At 44.7% G+C, this 22427-nt stretch overlaps 2 protein-coding genes across 6 annotated transcripts in view; both read left to right on the top strand.

The window, feature by feature from the left end:
• LOC123344580 (maestro heat-like repeat-containing protein family member 1) overlaps window positions 1–22427 on the top strand; it is an 80615-nt gene that overhangs the window by 42507 nt on the left and 15681 nt on the right. The window contains exons 1-7 of one of the 5 annotated variants that reach the window (XM_044980951.1): window positions 10408–10792; window positions 14635–14688; window positions 15334–15408; window positions 19841–19910; window positions 21573–21626; window positions 21757–21831; window positions 22211–22318. The exons of 3 other annotated variants lie outside the window; for them this stretch is intronic. In XM_044980951.1, coding sequence (XP_044836886.1) covers window positions 19877–19910; window positions 21573–21626; window positions 21757–21831; window positions 22211–22318 — 271 coding nt within the window. In that variant the 5' untranslated portion in view covers window positions 10408–10792; window positions 14635–14688; window positions 15334–15408; window positions 19841–19876. Of the gene's footprint in view, window positions 1–10407; window positions 10793–14634; window positions 14689–15333; window positions 15409–19840; window positions 19911–21572; window positions 21627–21756; window positions 21832–22210; window positions 22319–22427 lie in introns of those variants that run through there. One more of the 5 variants, XM_044980952.1, reaches the window with a different exon arrangement.
• LOC123344581 overlaps window positions 1–22427 on the top strand; it is a 75625-nt gene that overhangs the window by 25793 nt on the left and 27405 nt on the right. The window lies entirely within an intron of this gene.

Raw genomic sequence — 22427 nt, forward strand, 5'->3', positions numbered from 1 at the left:
GCACTGCTGCGTGACAAGCGTAACGGAAAGCCAAAGAATCAAATGGACGCTCATGGACTGGAGGACTCAAGCTATCCCACAGTTCCTGCAGTCTCTGAAAAGCATTTGCATTCTTGGCTGAGCTCCAAATGCTTCTAGGGTCAAAAACAGTGTCCGCGGTGGGTCAGGGCATAGCTAGGCAATTTACGCACCCCCCCCCACCCCCAGAAGTGAAAGGGAAAACAATCCTCTCTTGACTCTTTTACATGTCACCCTATCTTTACTGAATGCTGCAGATAGACGCGATGGTGCAGCACTCAACACCAACATCCTTGCTCCCCCCACGCCATGGATGGCTGATGGTACAATATGACTGGTATCCGTCCTCATCATCAGCCTATTGGCACATGGGGCAGTGCAAAAGGACTGGTAACCATGCTGACTAGCATCGGTAAGGTCAATCAAGGGTGCCTGGTCCTAATTTTTCATGGTAGATGGTACAGTATGGCTGATAACCATCGTCATCATAGCAACAGGGGGCTGAGCTCCATCAGCCCCCACCCTTCATGTGTAAAGAAAAGATTCAATTGCCCCTGGACTAGCAGAGGGATGCTGGGCTCCTCTCCTCCACACTCCTTACTGTCCTGTCTGGACTATCATAGCAGCTGGAGGCTGCCTTCCACTCATATCTCACTAACAAGTCACTGTGTCTTATTCCTGCATTCTTTATTACTTCATCACACAAGTGGGGGGACAATGCTACGGTAGCCCAGGAAGGCTGGGGGAAGAACGGAATCAACAGGTGGGGTTGTTGCAGGAGCATCCCCTGTGAATAGCATACAACTCATAATTTCTGCAGGATCTGACACAGAGCAGCTGTGCTCTCTGGTTCTATGATACAGTGGTTCTCTAGTACACTTGCCCATATTCTAGGCAGGACTGATTCTATTTTTAGATACCAAAAAGGAGGGATTGACTCAGGGAGTCATTCCCAATTTTGGCTTTTGCGCCCCTGGCTGATCTCAGCCAGGGGCACTTATGACAGCAGCAAATGGTGCAGTGCAAAAGGACGGGTAGCCACGATCATCTTATTACCAATTTATGGTATGGTAGATGGTACAATATGGCTGGTAACCATCTCTGCTGTCATGCAAAAGCAAAAGCATGCTGCTGTGTAGCGCTGCTGAATCGCCTCTGTCAGCAGCATCTAGTACACATACGGTGACAGTCACAAAAAGCTAAACAGGCTCCATGATTGCCATGCTATGGCATCTGCCAGGGCAATCCAGGGAAAAAAGGCACGAAAGGTTGTCTGCCGTTGCTTTCCCAGCGGAAGGAGTGACTGACGACATTTACCCAGAACCACCCACGACAATGATTTTTGCCGCATCAGGCACTGGGATCTCAACCTGGAAATTCCAAGGGGCGGGGGAGGCTGCGGGAACTATGGGATAGCTATGGAATAGCTACCCACAGTGCAATGCTCCAGAAATCGATGCTAGCCTCGGACCGTGGACGCACACCACCGATTTAATGTGTTTAGTGTGGCCGCACACACTCGATTTTATACAATCTGTTTTGTTAAACCGGTTTATGTAAATTCGGAATAATCCCGTAGTGTAGACGTACCCTTTGACTTATAACTAAATAGACACTTTACCATAGATTTGGTACATCTGTTTGCTACCTAGAAGTGTACACCATAACTTTATACATTTAAGCAATTATATAGGTTAATATTTTCAGATTCTTATTAACCAAACACTTGTAGTATTTTAGAAACTGGTGAATGATATATTGCTTATTTACTAGATAATTAACTTTTTGCTCAGATTTTGTGTCAATCTGCATTAGAATGGTAATTGGAATTTAAACAAACAAAACAGGATAGAAAATGTATTTGTATTAGACAAGACAACCTTAAATGTTTTAGACACAAATTTCTCTTATCAAAAGATGCTTCACATTGACAATTAAATAATTTATTAAATAGAAGGATTGACTGTAGTCAGTGAATTAAACTGATTATTTCAGGTTGGTCTGGGAAAATTTTCAAATATGCCTAAGTGAAAGTAACAGGGGCTTAAATTTCTAGTCCTGCCTATGTCTCTTGAAAAGAAGACAATCTCCTAAATTACCTAGGCTAACCAACTGTGCCATATTTTTGAAACTTGACCTCAAAAGTTAGATGCTTTCCCTGACTCTTTCTTTATATAGAAAAGAAGCCTTTAATTCAAAGTGGGTTTTTGTTGTTGTTGTTGTTTTTTCTTTAAGACAGGGTCATGGATTTGCATATTTGTTATTTAAATGTCTTATTATAATCTTCTAAGTTTAGGCCTCAACATATTTTGTATTAAATTCTGATTTCATTTTAAACTGGCTCATTTTTTAAAAAGAAAAACGTATAAGTAACAAAAAAAATTTTAAAAAAGAGTTTTATTTAATTTTTTTTAAAAGTCTTCCAATTTGTATCCACCCTGGACCTTTCTGTAATTATAACATCACTGCAACTATCCTAGTCACAGACCCAGCGCTTTCAAGCAGCTGGTACATTCGTTTGCAGTGCCCCGCTGCCCGGGAGCAACCCTAGACTCCCACTCTCAGTGACTGCAGGGACAAGGCACAGCTCCTTGATGAGATGAGCTTGGAGGGCCATGTCAGAACACGTGCCAGCATTTCAGTTCTTTGCTATCCCCCTTTTTAGGCCCACCCTGACAAGGGGGTTAGCAACCAATGTTAGGTGCCCCTAGGCAAGAAACCGACGAGTAAAAGGATGCTAACAGCTACCTACTCTAACAGGAGAGTTTGGGAAATGGAGGGGGAGGAAAGGAAGGGTTACATCTCAGGAGCATTCAGAGGAAGTTTACATCCAGTGGACGAAACCGTGTTGTGTCCCATCCTCAAAGCAATATGAAGAGTGTTAAATGTTACAGGAGAACAACGCCCCTCCCACCCCGGACACGTTCTCTGACTCTCCCTAGACGCCCTTCGGGAGCAAGAGGTTCAGGGAAACACCAGCTGCTCATCCCATTCCTTTCACTCAACTCCTACCTGCTGAGCACGCAGCAGAGCGGTCCTCCTGTACGTGTAATCCTCCGATTTGATCACGTACACCATCTTATAGGAGTTCAGTTTGAATTTACACTCCAGCTTGTCCAAGCTCTCCACATTCTCCATGGACTTCTTACTGTTTCCCTCCTTCCCTTCCTTCTCCTGCTGCTCCCGACCACGCTGACACTTACGGATCTGCCTCAGGTTCCTGTAAACCAGAGAATCCCTGCTGGGATTAGTGCTCATCCTCTGCCCACTAGGCTGGACGTATCTGGTGGCTCCAGGCCAGCCCTTCGGAACCCAAAGTATTGCTCAGAGTGGAATGGTCACAAATTAAAGTCCTTTAGGCTCATGTGCCTACCATGAGCCAGCCCACTGATCTCAGCTGTTTACAGAGAGTGGGGGCCTTTCACAGCTATTTCGCAACCAAATCCCTGCTAGTGAAAAGCACTGACTCAGCACCTTCCGCACTCACCTAAACAGCTTCTGTAAGTAAAGGCAGGATTGCCAAAAACTGGGGCTGGTGATTCCCCAAACCTCTGACCTCCCTGCTGCCTGTGGCCTATGCCCTCTCTCAGTCACTAGAGAGCAGGAGCCCAGAGTGGGCTCTTGGAATAAACAGCAGCACTGTGTCTCTATATGCTACTCCCAGGTTAATGTCTTCTAAAGTGGCAGAGTACTAAAAACAAACAAGAAACTGCAACAGCCAACACTGTGATGGAGTAAGATTTTCTCCCTCTGCTGACATAGGTACTTGTGGTCTGTGTGTCACTTTTCACAGACACAGCTTGTTCACTCACCTTGCCAGGAAAACCGGCTTCTGGGCCAGGTGTTCCCGAAGTTCGGGAGAGGTAGAATCAGAGTTGACGTACTGCTCTACGTAGTCTGACCAACGCTGAAATTAGGCACAGAACACAAGGGGTTAACCAACATCTGCCACATCAAACAATTCAAACCCAACTCTGAAGGGGTTTGGTTGAAAGAGGATGAAAGAAAAGCAATCTTTGGAGACTCCATATATTTCACACAGGTCCCACTCACTCTCCCCCCATGGACGGACATGCACCTGTACTGTCTGGTTTTTGAAATTGTTAATGAGATGCCAACAAGGCTTGTTCAACCCAATTAATTGAGTGCACTGTGTCACATAGTGAATGTTCTCTGTAGGACTAGAAGCTGCTCATAAACTACAGCATCTGAAACACTGACAGCTCCGCCATCTTCATCCAGTTATACCCCCGTTTAAACTTTACATGCTTAATAGCTGCAGCTGAACTCCGAGGACAATCGGCTCTTACCTCTGCCTCTACAGGGTCATCTGAGTTCTCCTCTTCGGTGTCCAGCAGCTCAATGGTTAATTGGACCTGGCCTCTGCTCTGAATGAACATCAGCTACAAAGCAGAATGTGGAAGGGGACTTAGTAACAAATGATTCAGAAAAATAAATCCCTTTCCACCAGGGAAAAGAGGAGAATCCAATGAACTTCATGCAACTATCCAGCATAATCTTGTGCCTTCCACTTTGCTGGGAACAACGGGGGGATAGTAGCCCCAGTTACACAATCTGAACACAGAAGGAGTTTTGACAATGAGTGGAAAGTTCTAGATCACTAAGGAGCTAATCTAACAGAGGGTAAAAGGATGAAGCAATTATTCTACTTATATGGACAGAAGAGAATTCCTGGATAGAGAACCATGACTTGCTGAAGAGAGGTGGAAGAAAAAAGCATGAACTGCTGCAGTGAACAGTCAGTCTTTTATTAACGATCAGACAAAATCTCTCTGTTACCCACAAAGTTTGCTCGAAATTGGGATGCTTCTAAAGGCAAAGCAAGGAGCTGGATCCCTTTTAGCAGCATGCTGCTTTGTGATCAGTCTGTGCAGTTTCAATTCTTTGCTTCCCTGCTTATTTTGAGACTCTCAGTGGGAACACAGAGACACCCTAATAAATATCAAACCCATTATCAATGAATTTCACTAGTTAAAGATGGGCCCGGCCACTTCTGATTTCACAGTGACAAGAAATATGAATTTGATTTGAACTGTGAGTCAGGTTTATTTAATGCATAGGTGACAAATATTAAGAAGAAACCGTTACAATCTACAATGGATGAGATGGAGAAAAAGGTGGAAAACTTCAATGACCTGCCCCAGGGTAGGGAGGGAGAGAGAGAGATTAAAAGGCAATCAATCAATACATTATTACTCTGGCTTTGGGACACTGAGAAATACAGGGAGAAATCCCAGCTTTACTTCAGGATACGTATTTTTCCATCTTCTTTGCAAATGTCCCATTTCCGAGGAGCTCTTTCTAGAAATATTTATCTGTTTTTTCTGTTGTTTCTACAGTTCCTTTCTGGATTTATGCAAGCCCCGCCCAGGGCTATATTAAGGCCGACGGTCACAGAGCAGGACCTCGGCAGCTCCGCCAGGCTAGAATGCACAATCAGGTCACCCTGTCAAGCTCTAGGACAGCTGGGGAGCACACAGGTGTCCAGAGGTCCTTGGCATATTTGGACAGTCACATAAAATGAAAAGCTGAGCCCATTCTCCTTTCTCAGCAAGCCTTCGTACTTCCCCTCCTCACTCAGCAAGCTCCTCCAGGAGTCCTCCTCCAAGCATCAGTGCAGGCAGATATGGTTCTTGCCTCAAAACAATTCTCATCTGACATGAGCTGCTCGGCTTTGCGCTGGTACGTGGCCTCCACAAGGGCCCGAGATGACTGTGAGGACAGCAGGCCTCCGGTAGCTCCGTTGCTATTCTCCGACAGGTAAAGGTCTGTCACCTGCACACAGATCTCATCGCTCACTATGTGCTGAAGCTGGGAGCAAGAAGGACACGGAGAAGAGGAGTTAGGGAAGAGAGTTTTAAATGCCTCTGGACTCGGTGCACTGTATACTGCTGTAGCCCCCTTTCCCCAACCCAAGTCAGTCAGAGGGCTTTGCACTAGTGTGCAATGTGGACAGCCTGCCTTCTGCAGTCAGGCCGTAGACAAAACAGAAAACTAAGGAAATCTCCAAAATAAACTTCTCCATGTGGCATCAAGCAGAGTTTGATACTAATCAAAACAAGCAAGGCTGAGCCTTCATCATTTGCTTGCACTTCTAGACTTGCATGTTTGCATGCAAACACTTATGTCAAAAGCTGTAATTGATGAGAGGGAAACTATTTTATCTCCCCTGCATACATACACGCTGTGGCAGAATTAGTCAGATTTCCAGTTCTTCTCCACTATGCACCATGCAAGTCTCGGACCCAGCTAAAGAATATGTCCATCAATGCAGATTAGAAATGAATATACCCTTAAAAATTCCTGCTTCAAACCTCTGTCTGGTCAAACCGCAGCAAAAAAATTCTAGCCATCTACGTATTAAAACTAAAAAACAATTATTTAGGTTATGAACATAGTAGCCTCTTCTATTGTGAATTACTACTACACTCATTGGAAAACATCGTGTCCTTTAAAATAATGATGCTGGCAAAGTACAGTTACACATACAAAGTAACTACGGATTAATAACCGTTAAGTGAGCATTATGAAGGAAATGCCTGACAGGTGGCAAAGATTTAGACCATCGAGGTATGCGGGAAAGGCTTGTTAGGCAGTTCTCTTGCCATGAAATTGCTACATCAAATCCAAAGGCTGATTAGTTGGTTGTTTGTGGAGGGCAAATTAAAAATAATTAAATCAAATTCTAATTATTAATTATATTCCCAAATTTAAATAAAGAGCCGGCTGGCTGCCAATTTCCTGTCAAGACTGAAACTAAGAACTTGTTTTTAGCCCTGTCTTCATACTCTAATTTGTCCTTAACAATTCTCCATAGAAATGGGATCATTGAGATAGCCAGCATGTGAGAGTTGACATTTGGGCTTACAGAGTTCAAGTGACAACTAGCAGCTGAAATCACCCAATATACCAGCTTCAAGAGCCAGCCAGCGTGTGTGAAATCCAGAAGGAAGTTGTTATTCAAAAGAAATACAGAACCTTTTCCAGGAGTCCTGACAGTTTGGGTTCTTGTGTTTACAAATGCTTCAGGTTTTCTAAGAGCAAGAGAACACTTCAAATGTGGGCCCATCTGATACTAGGCACCTCTTGGATAGCTGAGGACAGTCTGAACTTGGTCAGGCAACTCTTGTCTTTTCATGTGCTGTATATTTACACCCGCTTACTGTAGTTTCCACTCCATGCATCTGATGAAGTGGGTTATAGCCCAAGAAAGCTTATGCCCAAATAAATCTGTTAGTCTCTAAAATGCCACAAGGACTCCTAGTTGTTTTTACTGATACAGACTAACACGGCTACTCCTCTGAAACCTGCCTTAAGAATGAGGCTTGAACATACCCAAGGAGTCTACTACAGTCACACACTAGGTGGACCACTTATTACAACACAGTGCTAGCGGCACTATCTTTCTGAATGAGGAGCTTTACTATAATCCCCCTGATTATTGGATCACTTGATGAGGACCTGGTTTTGTTCATTCCCTCTGAAGCACCTGGCATTGGCCCCTGTTGGAAGACAGGATACTGGGATAGATGGACCTTTGGTCTGACCCAGTATGGCCGTTCTTATGATTTCAGGCACATGCTACAGTCTGAAAAAAATCCTCTCGGCTCATGTTATTCCTGCCCTCACGACAGACGTGTATTTTAAACAAAATTCTATCTATCTGAATAGTCAATCTTTTTGCTTTTTATAAAAGGTTTACAAATCTTCAAAAACGGGCATTTTAAATATTGTTAAGCACACTTAATGTAGCAATTACTTGGGGAAGTGTTGTTATGCCAGATACATGTATCTTTGAAGAAGCAGAAGAGGGAAGACAAAGCATCACAGGTAGCTGGGTAACCTAAATATCTGTACACTCCTTGTTGAGCCTCATCACTTAAATACACTAACACGTATCCTCCCCCATCTCCAGAAATATGTTAGAGACACAGGAGGAAACCCCTGCTGTTCTCTCCTCCACTCTGAAATACATCACGCAAATACATTCAATAGTCCCAAGCTTCCTTTAAACCTTGGGGAGAGCTCTTTTGTGGGAAAGCATCAGCTACTTCCTCTTTCTCACCTGGACACCACCCTTCCCTTCCCCTGGCAGTATGCTGCAAGTCACCTGTCTAACAATGCTCTGGATCAGCTTGTCCACGGTAAAGGCGATGTAGACATGAATGGTGAACATCTCACGCAGGGAGTCCTCATGCTGGGATGAATCCATATGGCCATCTAGCAGGTTCAGCGCCATATCCTGGAAAGCTGGGTAGTAATCCTCCACCTCAATATCCACTAGAGGAAGAGAAGGTGCAACATGAACTACATTGTAACACCCCTCAAAGGCAGTTCCTACAGGCCCACTATGAGTTCTGGGAGCAAAAGGGCCTCATGTTGAAGGTCTCAGACAAATTGATGAATTACCAGAATGGTCTATAAAATGAGGGACAACATTGTAAGACTTTAAAAGAGCTTTTCAAATTAATGCCAGATCTGTAACCAATCAGAGGCCTCACAGAGGAGGGCAGAGGTGATAAAATTCTCAGAACTAAAGAGGTTCTTGCTACCAAAACACCATTATGCACACCATTACAGCAGAGACCTCACCAAAAAGATATGAATGCAGATATGTCCTACGGCTCTTATGAAATCTACCCATTGCACATTATTATTAACTTGTATTTCAGTAGCACCCAGAGGTCCCAACTATATCTGGGACCCCTCTGTGCTTGGCACCATTCAGACACATAACCAAATAGTCCCCGCCTTGAAGAATGTAAAACAGAGATCAAGGAAGCAACTTGCCTGAGGTCACATACTAACTAAGTAGCAGAGCTCAGATTAGAACCCAGGTCTCCTGTTTCGCCAGCTATGGCAGACTCCCACCACGACACCACCCTTGTTGCTCACACTTCTAAACTTAATCCAAAGACTCTCACCTTTTTCTACAGTTTCATACCAGAGCTCTGAGCAGTCATGCTGCTCTCTTACATACACTGCAACTCCCCCACTTTTTCTGCCCTGCCTGTCCTTCCTGAACAGTCCTTCCTTTACCATGTTTCTACAATCCTCCTCGTCCTCTCCAGCCCACCTGCTCCAGGCCTTGATCACCCATCCCATTAACTCTGCCCTCCCCCCATATCTCCTCTCATTCCCCTTCAGAGCCCGCTGTAAAATCATCTCACCCACCAGACCAGCCCATTCTGATCCCTCCCCTGGCTCCCTTGCAGGTCCTACACTAGAGCTAGCAAATTCCCCAAAAATGCATCTCTCAGGGCCACCCAAACCACGTGCGAATTCAGCAAATCCTTTCAGCCACACATAAAAAGGGAATGTTTTTTTTCAAAAGTCCAGCCAGTCTGTTTGGACTATTCCACAGCAAAATATTGATCACTTTTCATTCTGAAATTGAGGCAACTTTGAAAAAAGGAGTGGGGTTGAAAAACACCCTCAAACAACCTGAAACGAAAAACACAAACAATTTTGTTTCAGGCCAAACCGAACCTATATATATATATATTTGTATTTCTCCATCTGGCCTCCAAACTGAAAAGTCACTGATTCGCTCAGCTCCATTCAGCACCCGTGTTCAGCTCCTTGTTGAGTCATTGCAAACTTTGTCCCCACCTAGCTCTCCGGGCTCATTCCCCCGCCACTCTCCCAGCCATTCCCTTTGTGTCCTTCCCTGGCTCTCCCTTGCCAACCCCCTGCCTTGCTGCTCCTCAGGCTAACATTATTCTCCCTTTCTCCTGCCCCAAACTTCCCTCTCTTCCTTCAAGTTCCTCCTTAAACAAGAGCCTGCTCAGGACAATGGGAAATCAAATAAACCAAACAAGAGAGTCGCTGCCCTCCCCTGTCTTGTACAGCCCCCACCATGCTGTTGGGACTCAAGAAATACCCACGGGTCCTGCGCTCTGACTGCCTTTCATTGCAGCCTTTAGGAATGAGATTTAGTGTCTGTGTGTATCCTTAGGAAAGAATCTTCTCAGCCCTTTTATTCTCAGCCCAGGGCACCGATGCAGCTGTGGCTGGACTAGCAATTGGAGCGCCTCACGCTGAGACAGACGCCCAGTCCAATCTCATGCTTCAGGGATTCCATGGTCGCTTAGGGCTGAGGAAGGAATTTTTTACCCATATGGCAGAGAACAGCAAAGCTGGCCAGGTGCATTGTGGGGATTTCACCTTCCCCTTTGCTGCTGCAAGAGGCAAGATACTGGAGTGGACTGACACAGAATGATTTTGCACCTTGTGGTCGAATCTCCTTTTCTCATGACACGTATACAGACAGGGTTTGTGGGGAGGCCCCAGGGCTCCCTTGGATTAAAATTCCCAACAAAAGCCAAGAGCAATGCTCCCTTAATCCAGCCTGGGGGATGCAAAGCCCAAGGGCCCTAGCCAGACAGCCCCAGCCCACCTTGCCTCTGTGATGTCAGCAGTGGCCCTGTGTCACAAAGGGGGTAGGCCCTGTGTCACTAAGGGGTAGGCAGCCTGTGGCTCAGTGTGCTCTGGGAGCTGGAGGAGGGAGCACAGGGCTGTCTGGGTTCTGCTTTTCAGACAGTTGGGAGCAATTTTTGGAGCATATAGCACCTGTTTACATAGAACTCGCAGAGGAATCCACATCCTCATTGTCATCATATGTGAGACATCAACATTCTTCTGTGGCTCGACCATCCCAGCACAGGAGTGAGAGACCTTTCCTAGCGTATCCTCTGGGTAGGAAAGAGAAGGATAAAATTATACCAAGCTCTGACAATCAGCCTTTCTTTAGGTAAATATCTAAAAAGCAAAAATGGAAAACAAGCTTAAAATCACTGATTTAAATCAAGATTTCCTCTGCTTGCTGATTTAAATCACAATGAAAATCATTGATTTGACTCGCTCTGATTTAAACCAGTTCGTACTGCCGTGAACTCGGCATGGGGTGGAAAGGGGTCATTTTAAATTGTGTTGGATGTCAAGTAATTTTATCCCAAAACTTAGTAAAAATATTTAGTTTAGAGAAACAAGCAATGCTAGGCCAGCTCTTCCTATCTCTTTTTCTGACCATTCAGGGGGTGACTCCACTGTTTTAGTCACAGGGGCTCTTTTACATACCTTAGGGGACACCAGGATTAAAGCCAAGCAAAAGAATCACTGTTAGTAACCATGGCTATTTGATTATTAAAGAAAAGAAAACACTAAACAAACCAACAAAAGACAGAACACAAATGAGAAAGGGCTGATTTCTGTTCAGTCTCATCTGTGTGCTTCTCTCTGGAGCGCTTTTAACAGATGACACCTTTGTGAGCAGCCCTGCCTTTGATGGGGCTGTCATGAATAGTTAGTAAAGGGTTAAAACATAGTACCTGGTGGGCACCTGACCTGAGGACCAATCAGGGAAGAGAATTTGAAATTCCTAGGAGGGAACTTTTTCCCTGTGTGTGTGTGTGTATTGTCTTTAGCCATTTGGAGTTACAAGAGTCCAGATGTTTTAATCAAGTCTACAAGTTTCTACCTTTCTGAACTAATTTCTTCTAGTCAAGATAGTGAGTATTAGAAAGATACTTTGTGTCATTATCTAATAATCCTATGTTTGCAATTCTGTGTGTTTGTTATTGATTATTCTCAATTCTGCCTGTTTTGTTGTACTGAGAAAGAGAGAGGATTCTCTCCAGAACTTAGCAAGGTTATACCCTATGAGTGTCCAGCTTGGACTCATAGAGATTCTGTATTTTCTTATTTTTCTTTTAATAAATTCTTTCTATAAAGATTTGATTAAATCCCTTCTACTGTGGTTATAGGGGGAGGGGCTAAGACACTCTCTCTCGGTGATGAGACAGCTTATCTCCGGGCAGAGAGGGGACGGGGAAGAGAGAATTCCTCCTGGGTTTGATTCAAGCAGTTTGAATCAGGTATCTCTTTCCAGTGGCTAGGAGAGAGGGAGGGGGGAGGTTTCCCTCCGGTGAGTGGATCTGTATTTCCCCAGGGAACGTCTCTGGAAAGGGAGGGGGAGGGGAATACAGGGGTGTCTCGGCCCACATAATCGACCGAGTGGTGGCAGCCTAAAGGAGACCTACCCTAGGAATTTAGGGTGGGGGAATATATGTGGGTCCCCACATTGGAGCCCAACAGTTCCAAGTGGGGGTGAGACCTATGACAGGGGCACTTTTCTTTTGGTAAATTGAAACCAAGGTCTTATTTCCCAAAATTATTGTGAGTCATAGATACTAAGATTGTTTATGGATGGGCAAAATAATTTTAAGAGCAGGCGGATCCTATTAATAACTAGACTGTTTATCTAGATGGGCAAAGTAAGCAATTTTAACTAAGTCCTCGGAAATAAAAGAAAGTAGTAAAATTACTGAGTTAGAAGAAACCATTTAAGGAGCTGTCTTAAATTACAACAGTATTTCTATATCACAACCAAACTGTTACAAGAGTTTATAACTCTAATCCCTTGGCCCTAGCCAGACAGCCCCAGCCCACCTTGCCTCTGTGATGTCAGCAGTGGCCCTGTGTCACAAAGGGGGTAGGCCCTGTGTCACCAAGGGGGTAGGCAGCCTGTGGCAGGGTTATAGTTAACTTCTCTTACCAACACATGCTGAAGTTTTGGGGAGGTTGCCTTGGGCTGGTTTCTTCCTGAGGCTTCTCTCTTCTGTCTGTGTCAGCTTGCTTGTAGAGAGGGAGAGGACGAGTTGCATTTGAGCAGGGTAGCAGAGCGTGTGCAGGGAGCTCACTTAGAGTTTTTATACTCTCCTCTTCCCTATTTCCGTGTAATGTTAGAAAAACACACCTCTCTCGCCCTTTCCTTGGCTCCGTACATTCATGGAGCCTCTTCATCTTATGCGTAGGTAGTTTGTTAATGGGTATATGTGTTAGGGCTGTAAGTCTTTCTTGACAGTTCTATTTCCTTTCTTTATGTGGGGGAAATTCTCAAAACAGCTTCAAATTTAGTCTTTTAACTCTTCTTATTCAGTTCATTTTCTGAGATATTTCTTCAGTTTCATTTGGGTCCAGCAGGAAATGAAATTCTGTTTTTAAAAAGTCCAAACATGCCTGTTCTTTGTGTGAAGGTTTTTAGTTCTTGAAGCAGTCTTTTAAAATCAAACCATTCTTAGCAAGTCTTTAGATTAAATAGTGATTGAAGAAGTTGTTGATTCTTTAGAACAATTGTTGATGATTCTTCTTCTTATGTTTCTGAGTTGGGAGAAGGAGTGGCTGGAGCTCTGCTAGTAACGAATTAATTCCCCATTCATATAATAAATTGTCTAGATTTAAATGTCTTCTTATATTGGTAATCAAGTGAGCAAGGTCATTTGATTTCATGTTAGTACATAATGCATTTTACCACCTGTAGCAATGATATTAGAAAACCACATTAGATGCTTTTCATTCAGTTAAAATACTTTGCAAATATGCCCTCCAAAACAGTTTGCCATTTCAATATTTTAGAAATCAACTAAGGTTTTCTACAAAACTTTTTCTCAACTACACACATTTTTCTCTAAAGTTTGAAGGACCCAAGCAGAGGGTTTGGTTGCAAAGAGGGGCTGGTAGAGTGCACTCTACAGCCTAGATTTATTATTCTAACATATATGGAGATATACCTATCTCATAGAGCTGGAAGGGACCCTGAATGGTCATTGAGTCCAGGCTGCTGCTTTCACTAGCAGGACCAAGTCTTGATTTTCGCCCCAGATCCCTAAGAAGCCCCCTCAAGGAGTGACCTCACAATGCTGGGTTTAGCAGGCCAATAGCTCAAACCATTGAGCTATTCCTCTCCCCCCCCCCCCAACCCAGCTCTAAATTCATTTTGGAATATCCAACATAAATAACATCCTCACCTTCTACTGGGCCAGATCTTTCCTAAACCATTTTTCTTTATAACATGTGTTTTACTGAGATAAAGGATTAGATCTATACTAAACTGGCAGTTTATAGAAGAGAGGGTGTTCTGGTGTAGATAAAACATTCTTTTGGGTGCTTTGATTCTTGACCCAAGTTCCTTAGAGCTACAAGTGGTTTGTTATAGCAATTAAACTTCTATTAAATATTTTGTACAAAGCCCAAATGCCAATAATCAACACATATTTTAAACAGAGCACAACAAGAAAATAGTATAAAAGTTAAAGCAAATTAAAATGAGGACAGCTGCCTTTGAAAGTTTGTACAGATACTCTTGCGGGACATAAACAGTTTTATGGTTAAGGAGATGTTATTTTCTGGACATTTGCTTGTTTCTGGATGACAGAAAGCTGAAGCCTCCTGCAATTTCTTTGATTAGCGTGAACATTTCATAACCTAGCTAACAAAAACTGGGCTACTCTTATATTTTCAAGCATCCTGGTGATATTATACTTATAGGTATATTTGAATGTTCAGTAAAGGCACAAACATGTTTGTAATGACCTAACATTATAAACATAAGTTATAATAATGCTATTCATAAAATGTTTACATCAATATCGAGGTCTCGCCACCTCATAGCAGTCTTGTCTCTCCAGCCAGGCAGGCAGAAAAAGACCTAAGTCTGGGTCTCCTTGGCCCATCTAGAAGCATGTGTGAGTATGGTGGGGTCTGTGTCATGGGAAGGAAGCCCCAGGGACTCATTCATGTTGGTTCTTGTCTTAGGAGCCGATATGGATCTTTATGGCTACCTCCGCCGACTGCTGGTCCAGTCTGGAGGTGAGTAGGAATTCTCCCCAGAAATGGACCCTCCTCTCCCCCCATTGCTGTCCTCTCCAGAGCTACCTGCAGGGGACTACTGGGAATCTTCATGGAATCTCTGTGAGCTTGGGGAGTCAGGGTCTCCTGATGGAGGAGGTTTGTTTTCTCCAAGGTTCCTTGGAGCATTTTAGCTTTATTTAAACCCCCAGACATTTCTAGCCCTTCTGGACTGGCAGGGAATTCTCTGATGGGACCCTAATGCAGCACAGCCATCCTGACCTTGTCTGCACTCTCCTTGTCTCCTGAGGGAGATCTCTTCTTAACTAGAGTAGCGGGGACAAGCAGAGCTGGGGAAGTTCTGGCCTCTAATGGAATCTTGGTGGTTAGGAAAGAATTTGGGGCAGATTCTCCACAAATTCCCCCCCCCCGGGCCCCTGTTGCCCCTGCCCATGTTATCTCAGCTCCCTACCTGTGGGGTGAGGTGTTTGTCAAATGCCTTGGAGATGGGTGTGCAATATAAATGCTCTTGGCTGTGACTGGTGGCACTCCCTCTGCAGAGGTGCCTTGCAGTGTCATTAGTTCTCCACACAGCTGTATTGTCTACCTCATCCCCTGTGACCAGGAAAGGAGAAATGACCCCCTCCTCTTTGCACTTATCTGCAGCCACCGACCAGGGGAACGAGGCTACGGCAGCCACTGGGTGTTGCAGCCCTTCCCTATCTGAGCCTGCTGCTTCAGGTAAGTAGGAAACAGGGGTACAGACTCCCCAGATTCACCCCTTTCCCTGCGTAAGCTTCTGTAACCTTGAGGTTGAAATGTTTCCAATTCATAGTAAGTTGTTACAGATAAGGCTGCAACAAAACTCAGGTTCAAGCATCTAGGTTGGTTACAGAAAATATATTTAGGTGACACTATGAATGATAAAATCAAACTTCATTCAAAAATAAAATGATTAGTTAAGCAAACAGGTGTGCAGTTACCACCTACACTGTCATCACTGAGTGTGTGTATAACTGTTGTATTGTGGATCAAGATCAGTGCACTGACAACAGCGTGAAGTAATGGAAATTGTGTGATCATGGGAGACTTTAACTTCCCAGATATAGACTGGAGGACAAGTGCTAGTAATAATAATAGGGCTCAGATTTTTCTGGATGTGATAGCTGATGGATTTCTTCATCAAGTAGTTGAAGAACCAACAAGAGGGGATGCCATTTTAGATTTGGTTTTGGTGAGTAGTGAGGACCTCATAGAAGAAATGGTTGTAGGGGACAACCTTGGTTCAAGGGATCATGCGCTAATTCAGTCCAAACTAGATGGAAGGATAAACAAAAATAGATCTGGGACTAGGGTTTTTTATTTCAAAAGGGCTAACTTTAAAGAATTAAGGAAATTAGTTAGGGAAGTGGATTGGACTGAAGAACTTGTGGATCTAAAGGAGGAGGAGGCCTGGAATTACTTCAAGTCAAAGTTGCAGAACCTATCAGAAGCCTGCATCCCAAGAAAGGGGGAAAAATCATAGGCAGGAGTTGTAGACCAAGCTGGATGAGCAAGAATCTCAGAGAGGTGATTAAGAAAAAAGCAGAAAGCCTACAAGGAGTGGAAGATGGGAGGGATTAGCAAGGAAAGCTACCTTATTGAGGTCAGAACATGTAGGGATAAAGTGAGAAAGGCCAAAAGCCATATAGAGTTGGACCTTGCAAAGGGAATTAAAACCAATAGTAAAAGGTTCTACAGCCATATAAATAAGAAGAAAACAAAGAAAGAAGAAGTGGGACCGCTAAACACTGAGGATGGAATGGAGGTTAAGGATAATCTAGGCATGGCCCAATATCTAAATAAATACTTTGCCTCAGTCTTTAATGAGGCTAATGAGGAATTTAGGGATAATGGTAGGATGACAAATGGGAATGAGGATATGGAGGTAGATATTACCACATGCGAAGTAGAAGCCAAACTCAAACAGTTTAATAGGACAAAATCGGAGGGCCCAGATAATCTTCATCCAAGAATATTAAAGGAACTGGCACATGAAATTGCAAGCCCATTAGCAAGAATTTTTAATGAATCAGTAAACTCAGAGGTTGTACCGTACAACTGGAGAATTGCTAACATAGTTTCTATTTTTAAGAAAGGGAAAAAAAGTGATCCAAGTAACTATAGGCCTGTTAGTTTGACATCTGTAGTATGTAAGGTCTTGGGAAAAATTTTGAAGGAGAAAGTAGTTAAGGACTTTGAGGTCAATGGTAATTGGGACAAAATACAACACGGTTTTACAAAAGGTAGATCATGCCAAACCAACTTGATCTCCTTCTTTGAGAAGGTAACAGATTTTTTAGACAAAGGAAACGCAGTGGATCTAATTTACCTCGATTTCAGTAAGGCATTTGATACGGTTCCACAAGGGGAATTCTTAGTTAAATTGGAAAAGATGGGGATCAATATGAAAATTGAAAGGTGGATAAGGAACTGGTTAAAGGGGAGACTACAACGGGTCTTACTGAAAGGTGTGAACTGTCAGGCTGGAAGGAGGTTACTAGTGGAGTTCCTCAGGGATCAGTTTGGGGACCAATCTTATTTAATCTTTTTATTACTGACCTTGGCACAAAAAGTGGGAATGTGCTAATCAAGTTTGCAGATGACACAAAGCTGGGAGGTATTGCTAACACAGAGAAGGACCGGGATATCCTACAGGAAGATCTGGATGACCTTGTAAACTGGAGTAATAGTACTAGGATGAAATTTAATAGTGAAAATTGCAAGGTCATGCATTTAGGGATTAATAACAAGAATTTTAGTTATAAATTGGGGACACATGAATTGGAAGTAACAGAGGAGGAGAAGGACCTCGGAGTATTGGTTGATCACAGGATGACTATGAGCTGCCAATGTGATATGGCCGTTAAAAAAGCTAATACAGTTTTAGGATGCATCAGGCGAGGTATTTCCAGCAAAGATAAGGAGGTGTTAGTACCGTTATACAAGGCACTGGTGAGACCTCATCTGGAATACTGTGTGCAGTTCTGGTCTCCCATGTTTAAGAAGGATGAATTCAAACTGGAACAGTTTCAGAGATGGGCTACTAGGATGATCCGAGGAATGGAAAATGGGATGGGATGGGATCTCAGTTACTACAGAGAATTCTTTCCTGGGTGCTGGCTGGTGAGTCTTGCCCACATGCTCGGAGTTTAACTGATCGCCATATTTGGGGTTGGGAGGGAATTTTCCTCCAGGGCAGATTGGCAGAGGCTTTGGAGGTTTTTCACCTTCCTCTGCAGCATGGGGCACGGGTCACTTGCTGGAGGATTCTCTGCAGCTTGAGGTCTTCAAACCACAATTTGAGGACTTCAGTAACTCAGACATAGGTGGAGGGATAGCTCAGTGGTTTGAGCATTGGCCTGCTAAACCCAGGGTTGTGAGTTCAATCCTTGAGGGGGCCACTTAAGGATCTGGGGCAAAAATTGGTCCTGCTAGTGAAGGCAGGGGGCTGGACTCGATGACCTTTCAAGGTCCCTTCTGGTTCTAGGAGATAGGTATATCTCCAATTATTACCTTAGGTTAGGGGTCTGTTATAGAAGTGGATAGGTGAGATTCTGTAGCCTGCATTGTGCAGGAGGTCAGACTAGATGATCATAATGGTCCCTTCTGGCCTTAAAGTCTATGAGTCTATAAGTACAGCCTTAGAACCCTGGGACAGGATGGTACCATGGGTTGTTAATTGGAGCGCTCACCAAATTAACAAAACAACTCCCAGTAGAAGGCATTCTCAGACTATTGAATGTGCAACTGCCCCTTACACTACTTATATTTCCATTACCTCCTTATTGACTCTTTACATTACACGTGGTTTACATTAACATCTGTACCAATATCCTTCCCATACTATTAGTATAGATAACATTTTAATAAAACAGTCACAATTCTCAAAAAGACTCATTAAAAACCCTGCTTAAGCCAGTTATAACCAAAACCTAACTGTAGCATAACCCCAGGCCATGTCCTTGCTAACTCTCACTTTCCCATAACAGGATCTCCAACTTATCGCTAACTTTCCTCACACTAACAACTTCGGTTTTCTAAACTCTTCTACACTTAAGCTAACTTGGGCCCCAAACTTATTTTTTACTTATTTCTTAACCTAAACCATCCCATAGGGAGGCCAAATTCACAGGCATGAAAAAGTCATGGACCATGAAATCAGACCTTCCCCATGAAATCTAGCTATTGGAGGGGTGGGGAAGGACAGGCTCCTACCATGGCCCTGGCTCCAGCTGCTAGTCCCCTCTGGGCTGGGGAGGCAGGGAACTGGCACTTCCCCTGCACAGCCGCCCTCGCGGGGGAGATCAGACCCCACTACATACACCTGTTGCTCGGAAGGCAGTGCAGAAGTGAGGGTGGCAATCTCACAACCCCCCTACAACAGTTTTGCGACTCCTCCACAACTCCCTTTTGGGGCAGAACCCCCACTACAACATTGTAACATTTCAGAGGTAAACATCTGAAAACCTGAAATCGATTTTCAAATCCTATGGCCATGAAATTGATCAGAATGGACCGTTAATTTGGTAGGGCACTACCTATAGGCTATACCTGCCCTTTGCCAACTCCCTTCAGTGAGTCGGCCCCCTCCTTCCCATTACTGAGGTTCTGCTTGTGCTTGGCATTCGACTTTTCCACAGGCCTTGTGGTCTGCACAGCCTGAATGAGGAGGGCTCTTGGAGTCTCCATCTCCCTGCATTTCTCCTTCCCCAGGCACTGCACGTGCAACATTTCTAAATCCTCCAAGCTGTTTGCTGCAAGCTAGTCCTCACCCCCTACAGTGCTGAGACCCCATTGCGCACTGTGTGGGAGTAGGGGGCTGTGATTGTTGGCACCAACCTGTGACAGTGAGAAGGAGAACTGGGGTGGCTTTGCCTCTGTTTAGAGAATCGCTCCTTTCTAGCTCACACAGGTGTTCTCTGTAACTGAGATGGTTCTTTGGTGACCCAGGTGTGACTGTATTTGTTACTCAGTGAAATCAGGTTCATTGAAGTGTCACAAGAGGACTGGAACCTGCTGCTTTGGGTACCGAAAACTGCCCTCCCCTCAGCACTGTCATTCAAATCATTCCCCTGGGTGTTCAACCAGAGACCTTTAATGGAGAAATTTAACCCTTCTCTTCTATTGACAGACACAGCAGTGCAAGTGACTGAAGTGTCAGCCAGAGATGGCAACCCACCTGACAGAGTCTTCTGGTCCAGGTAGGCAGAAAGTGGCTTGATACAAAGCCAGAATTCCTTTCCGAGGCCAAAGTTGCTGTTCATCTGCAATGTCTTTTACAGACTCAACATAACGTTTAGTATCAGGGGGTAGCCATGTTAGGCTGTGGCTACACTTAGCACTTCAAAGCGCTGCCGCGGCAGCGCTATGAAGCGCTGCGTGTAGTCAAAGCGCCAGTGCTGGGAGAGAGCTCTCCCAGCGCTGTCCGTACTCCACCTTCCTGTGAGGAATAACGTACAGCGCTGGGAGCCGCATTCCCAGCGCTGGGGCTTTGACCACACTGGCGCTTTGCAGCGCCGCAATTTGCAGCGCTGGAGAGGGTGTGTTTTCACACCCTGCTGCAGCGCTGCAAATTTGTAAGTGTAGCCAAGCCCTTAGTCTGTATCCACAAAAACAACGAGGAGTCCGGTGGCACCTTAAAGACTAACAGATTTATTTAGGCATAAGCTTTCGTGGGTAAAAAAACACTTCTTCAGATGCATGGAGTGAAAATTACAGATGCAGGCATTATATAATGACACATAAACTAACATCATGTTTAGTTCTAGCTTGTGCAAACAGTATAATTCCCATGGGATCCTTCTGGGTGAACAATGGTATATTAACACGGGGTGCTATATTAGAGAATCACAACTGTTATTCTGAGAGTAAATGTCTCATTAGCCTCAGAATTCAGAAAGATGGACACAACTGCTTATTAACTCGTGTGCACGGTTGCAGCAATTATCCAAGCAGTTGCAGTGACTGCTTGTGCAACAATCATTGTGATCGGTAACTGGTTGACTGTGTGTCAAACGACCACGGCTGTGGTTGGAACTGTGGGTGCTACTGAGCCACACGCATTCCATTCCTGGAAACAGACGCCAATGCATTTGTCATGACTGAGATGCCCATGTTTTTCATATGTATATTACAAATGGCTTTGTGAGTCATGCTCAGATGCTGTCTCAAGCACTGCTGGTTTGGTGGCTGTGCAGTGAGGTGGGCCAGAATAGGTAACTTCTTGGTCAGAACATACCTCATAAGCTCAAATACGTCATGGAACCAAATTCTCTAGGTGATAGAGCCGCCTTGCTGAATCCCAAGGAAGAGGAGAGATACCACAAAGGTTTTATCCCCAAGGAAGGGGGATCCCACATTTCAGTGCTTCAGCTCTATGCATCTACCTCCATCCGAGCCTCGCTGTGTCTCTGGCTCCTTGGGGTTCTCCAGCTCATGAGTTACGCCCTTCTGGCTGAGGGGAACCCAGTGGAATCCCCTTCAAAGTCCCTAGTCAAGCAGAGAGCCTCCCCATGTAAATGGAGGTTCCCCCCACCTGGAGCGATTCCAGCCATCTTGGGAGCCGCAGACCAGCACAAAGAATTGAGCCTGGGTCTCATTCCACATGGCAATGCAGAGCACCGGGCACCAGAGTGCTAGCTTCGCCTCCCAAGAGTGAGGTGTGAATGTTAGGGTGACCAGATGTCCCGATTTTATAGGGACAGTCCCGATTTTGGAGTCTTTTTCTTGTATAGGCTCCTATTACCCCCCATCCTCTGTCCCGATTTTTCACATTTGCTGTCTGGTCACCCTAGTGAATGTTCTGAGGTCTGTGCAGTAGAAGAGAAACTCCTTTGATCTGTTTACATTGGTTCTTGTCTTAGGAGTCAATATGGGGCTTTTGGACCGTCTCTACCGAAGACTTACTCACACTATTGGTGAGTAGGAATTCTGCCCAGGAGCGTCCCCCATGATACAGATTTACCCCAGTTCCCCCTGATTCGTATTACCCTGACATAGAACCAGTCACATGACACCTCACCCCATCACTGACCTTCTGAATTACAGGATGGACATCTTTCCAAACGGACAGGACAAATCTGGACTCCAGCCAGCCAGGCCCCACTGACTCTTCTGTCCCAGGTAGGAGTCAACAGCATTTCGCTGTGACAAATCACCACATTTCTATTGCTGTCCCATCAGAAAGTTCCATCCCAGTGCACACAGGATCATTCAGTGCCTCAGTTTCCCTAGCTTCATAATGGGGCTAACAAGACTCACAACCTTCACTGGGGTCTGGAAGGTGTGGGTAATGTTTGTAAAGGGACTAGCAGGGGAAATGCCCGATCTCAGTGTTAAGTAACATGACACCATCCGGGCAGTGATTGGTGGAAATCCCTCGCCATGGATTTCATAAGGTGCAGACAGTTCCCACACAGTTGTATGTCCCTGTCGCCCCCAGGGCATTCTATCAGTGACCATGATTGCAGGAAATTAACCCACTTTCTGCCTGCATCCACAGACACAGAGGAGCAGAAGGTGGCCCAAAACCAAGACCTGGCTCCACAGACCCTGGCTGCAGGAGCGGGCAGCCACTCCAGCACTTTCTGTGCTGAGCCTCACGATCCAGGTAGGCCCATGCCCAGTATTGAGTGGCAGGAATAAAGGGGGGGAGGGGAAAGCAGCCACAGTGACAGCAAAACCCCAGTGCTGAGAGGGCAAGAAGAGACTCTGTGCCC

The sequence above is a fragment of the Mauremys mutica genome, chromosome 11 (genome assembly GCF_020497125.1).
Source record: "Mauremys mutica isolate MM-2020 ecotype Southern chromosome 11, ASM2049712v1, whole genome shotgun sequence".
In the NCBI taxonomy this organism is placed as follows: domain Eukaryota; kingdom Metazoa; phylum Chordata; order Testudines; family Geoemydidae; genus Mauremys; species Mauremys mutica.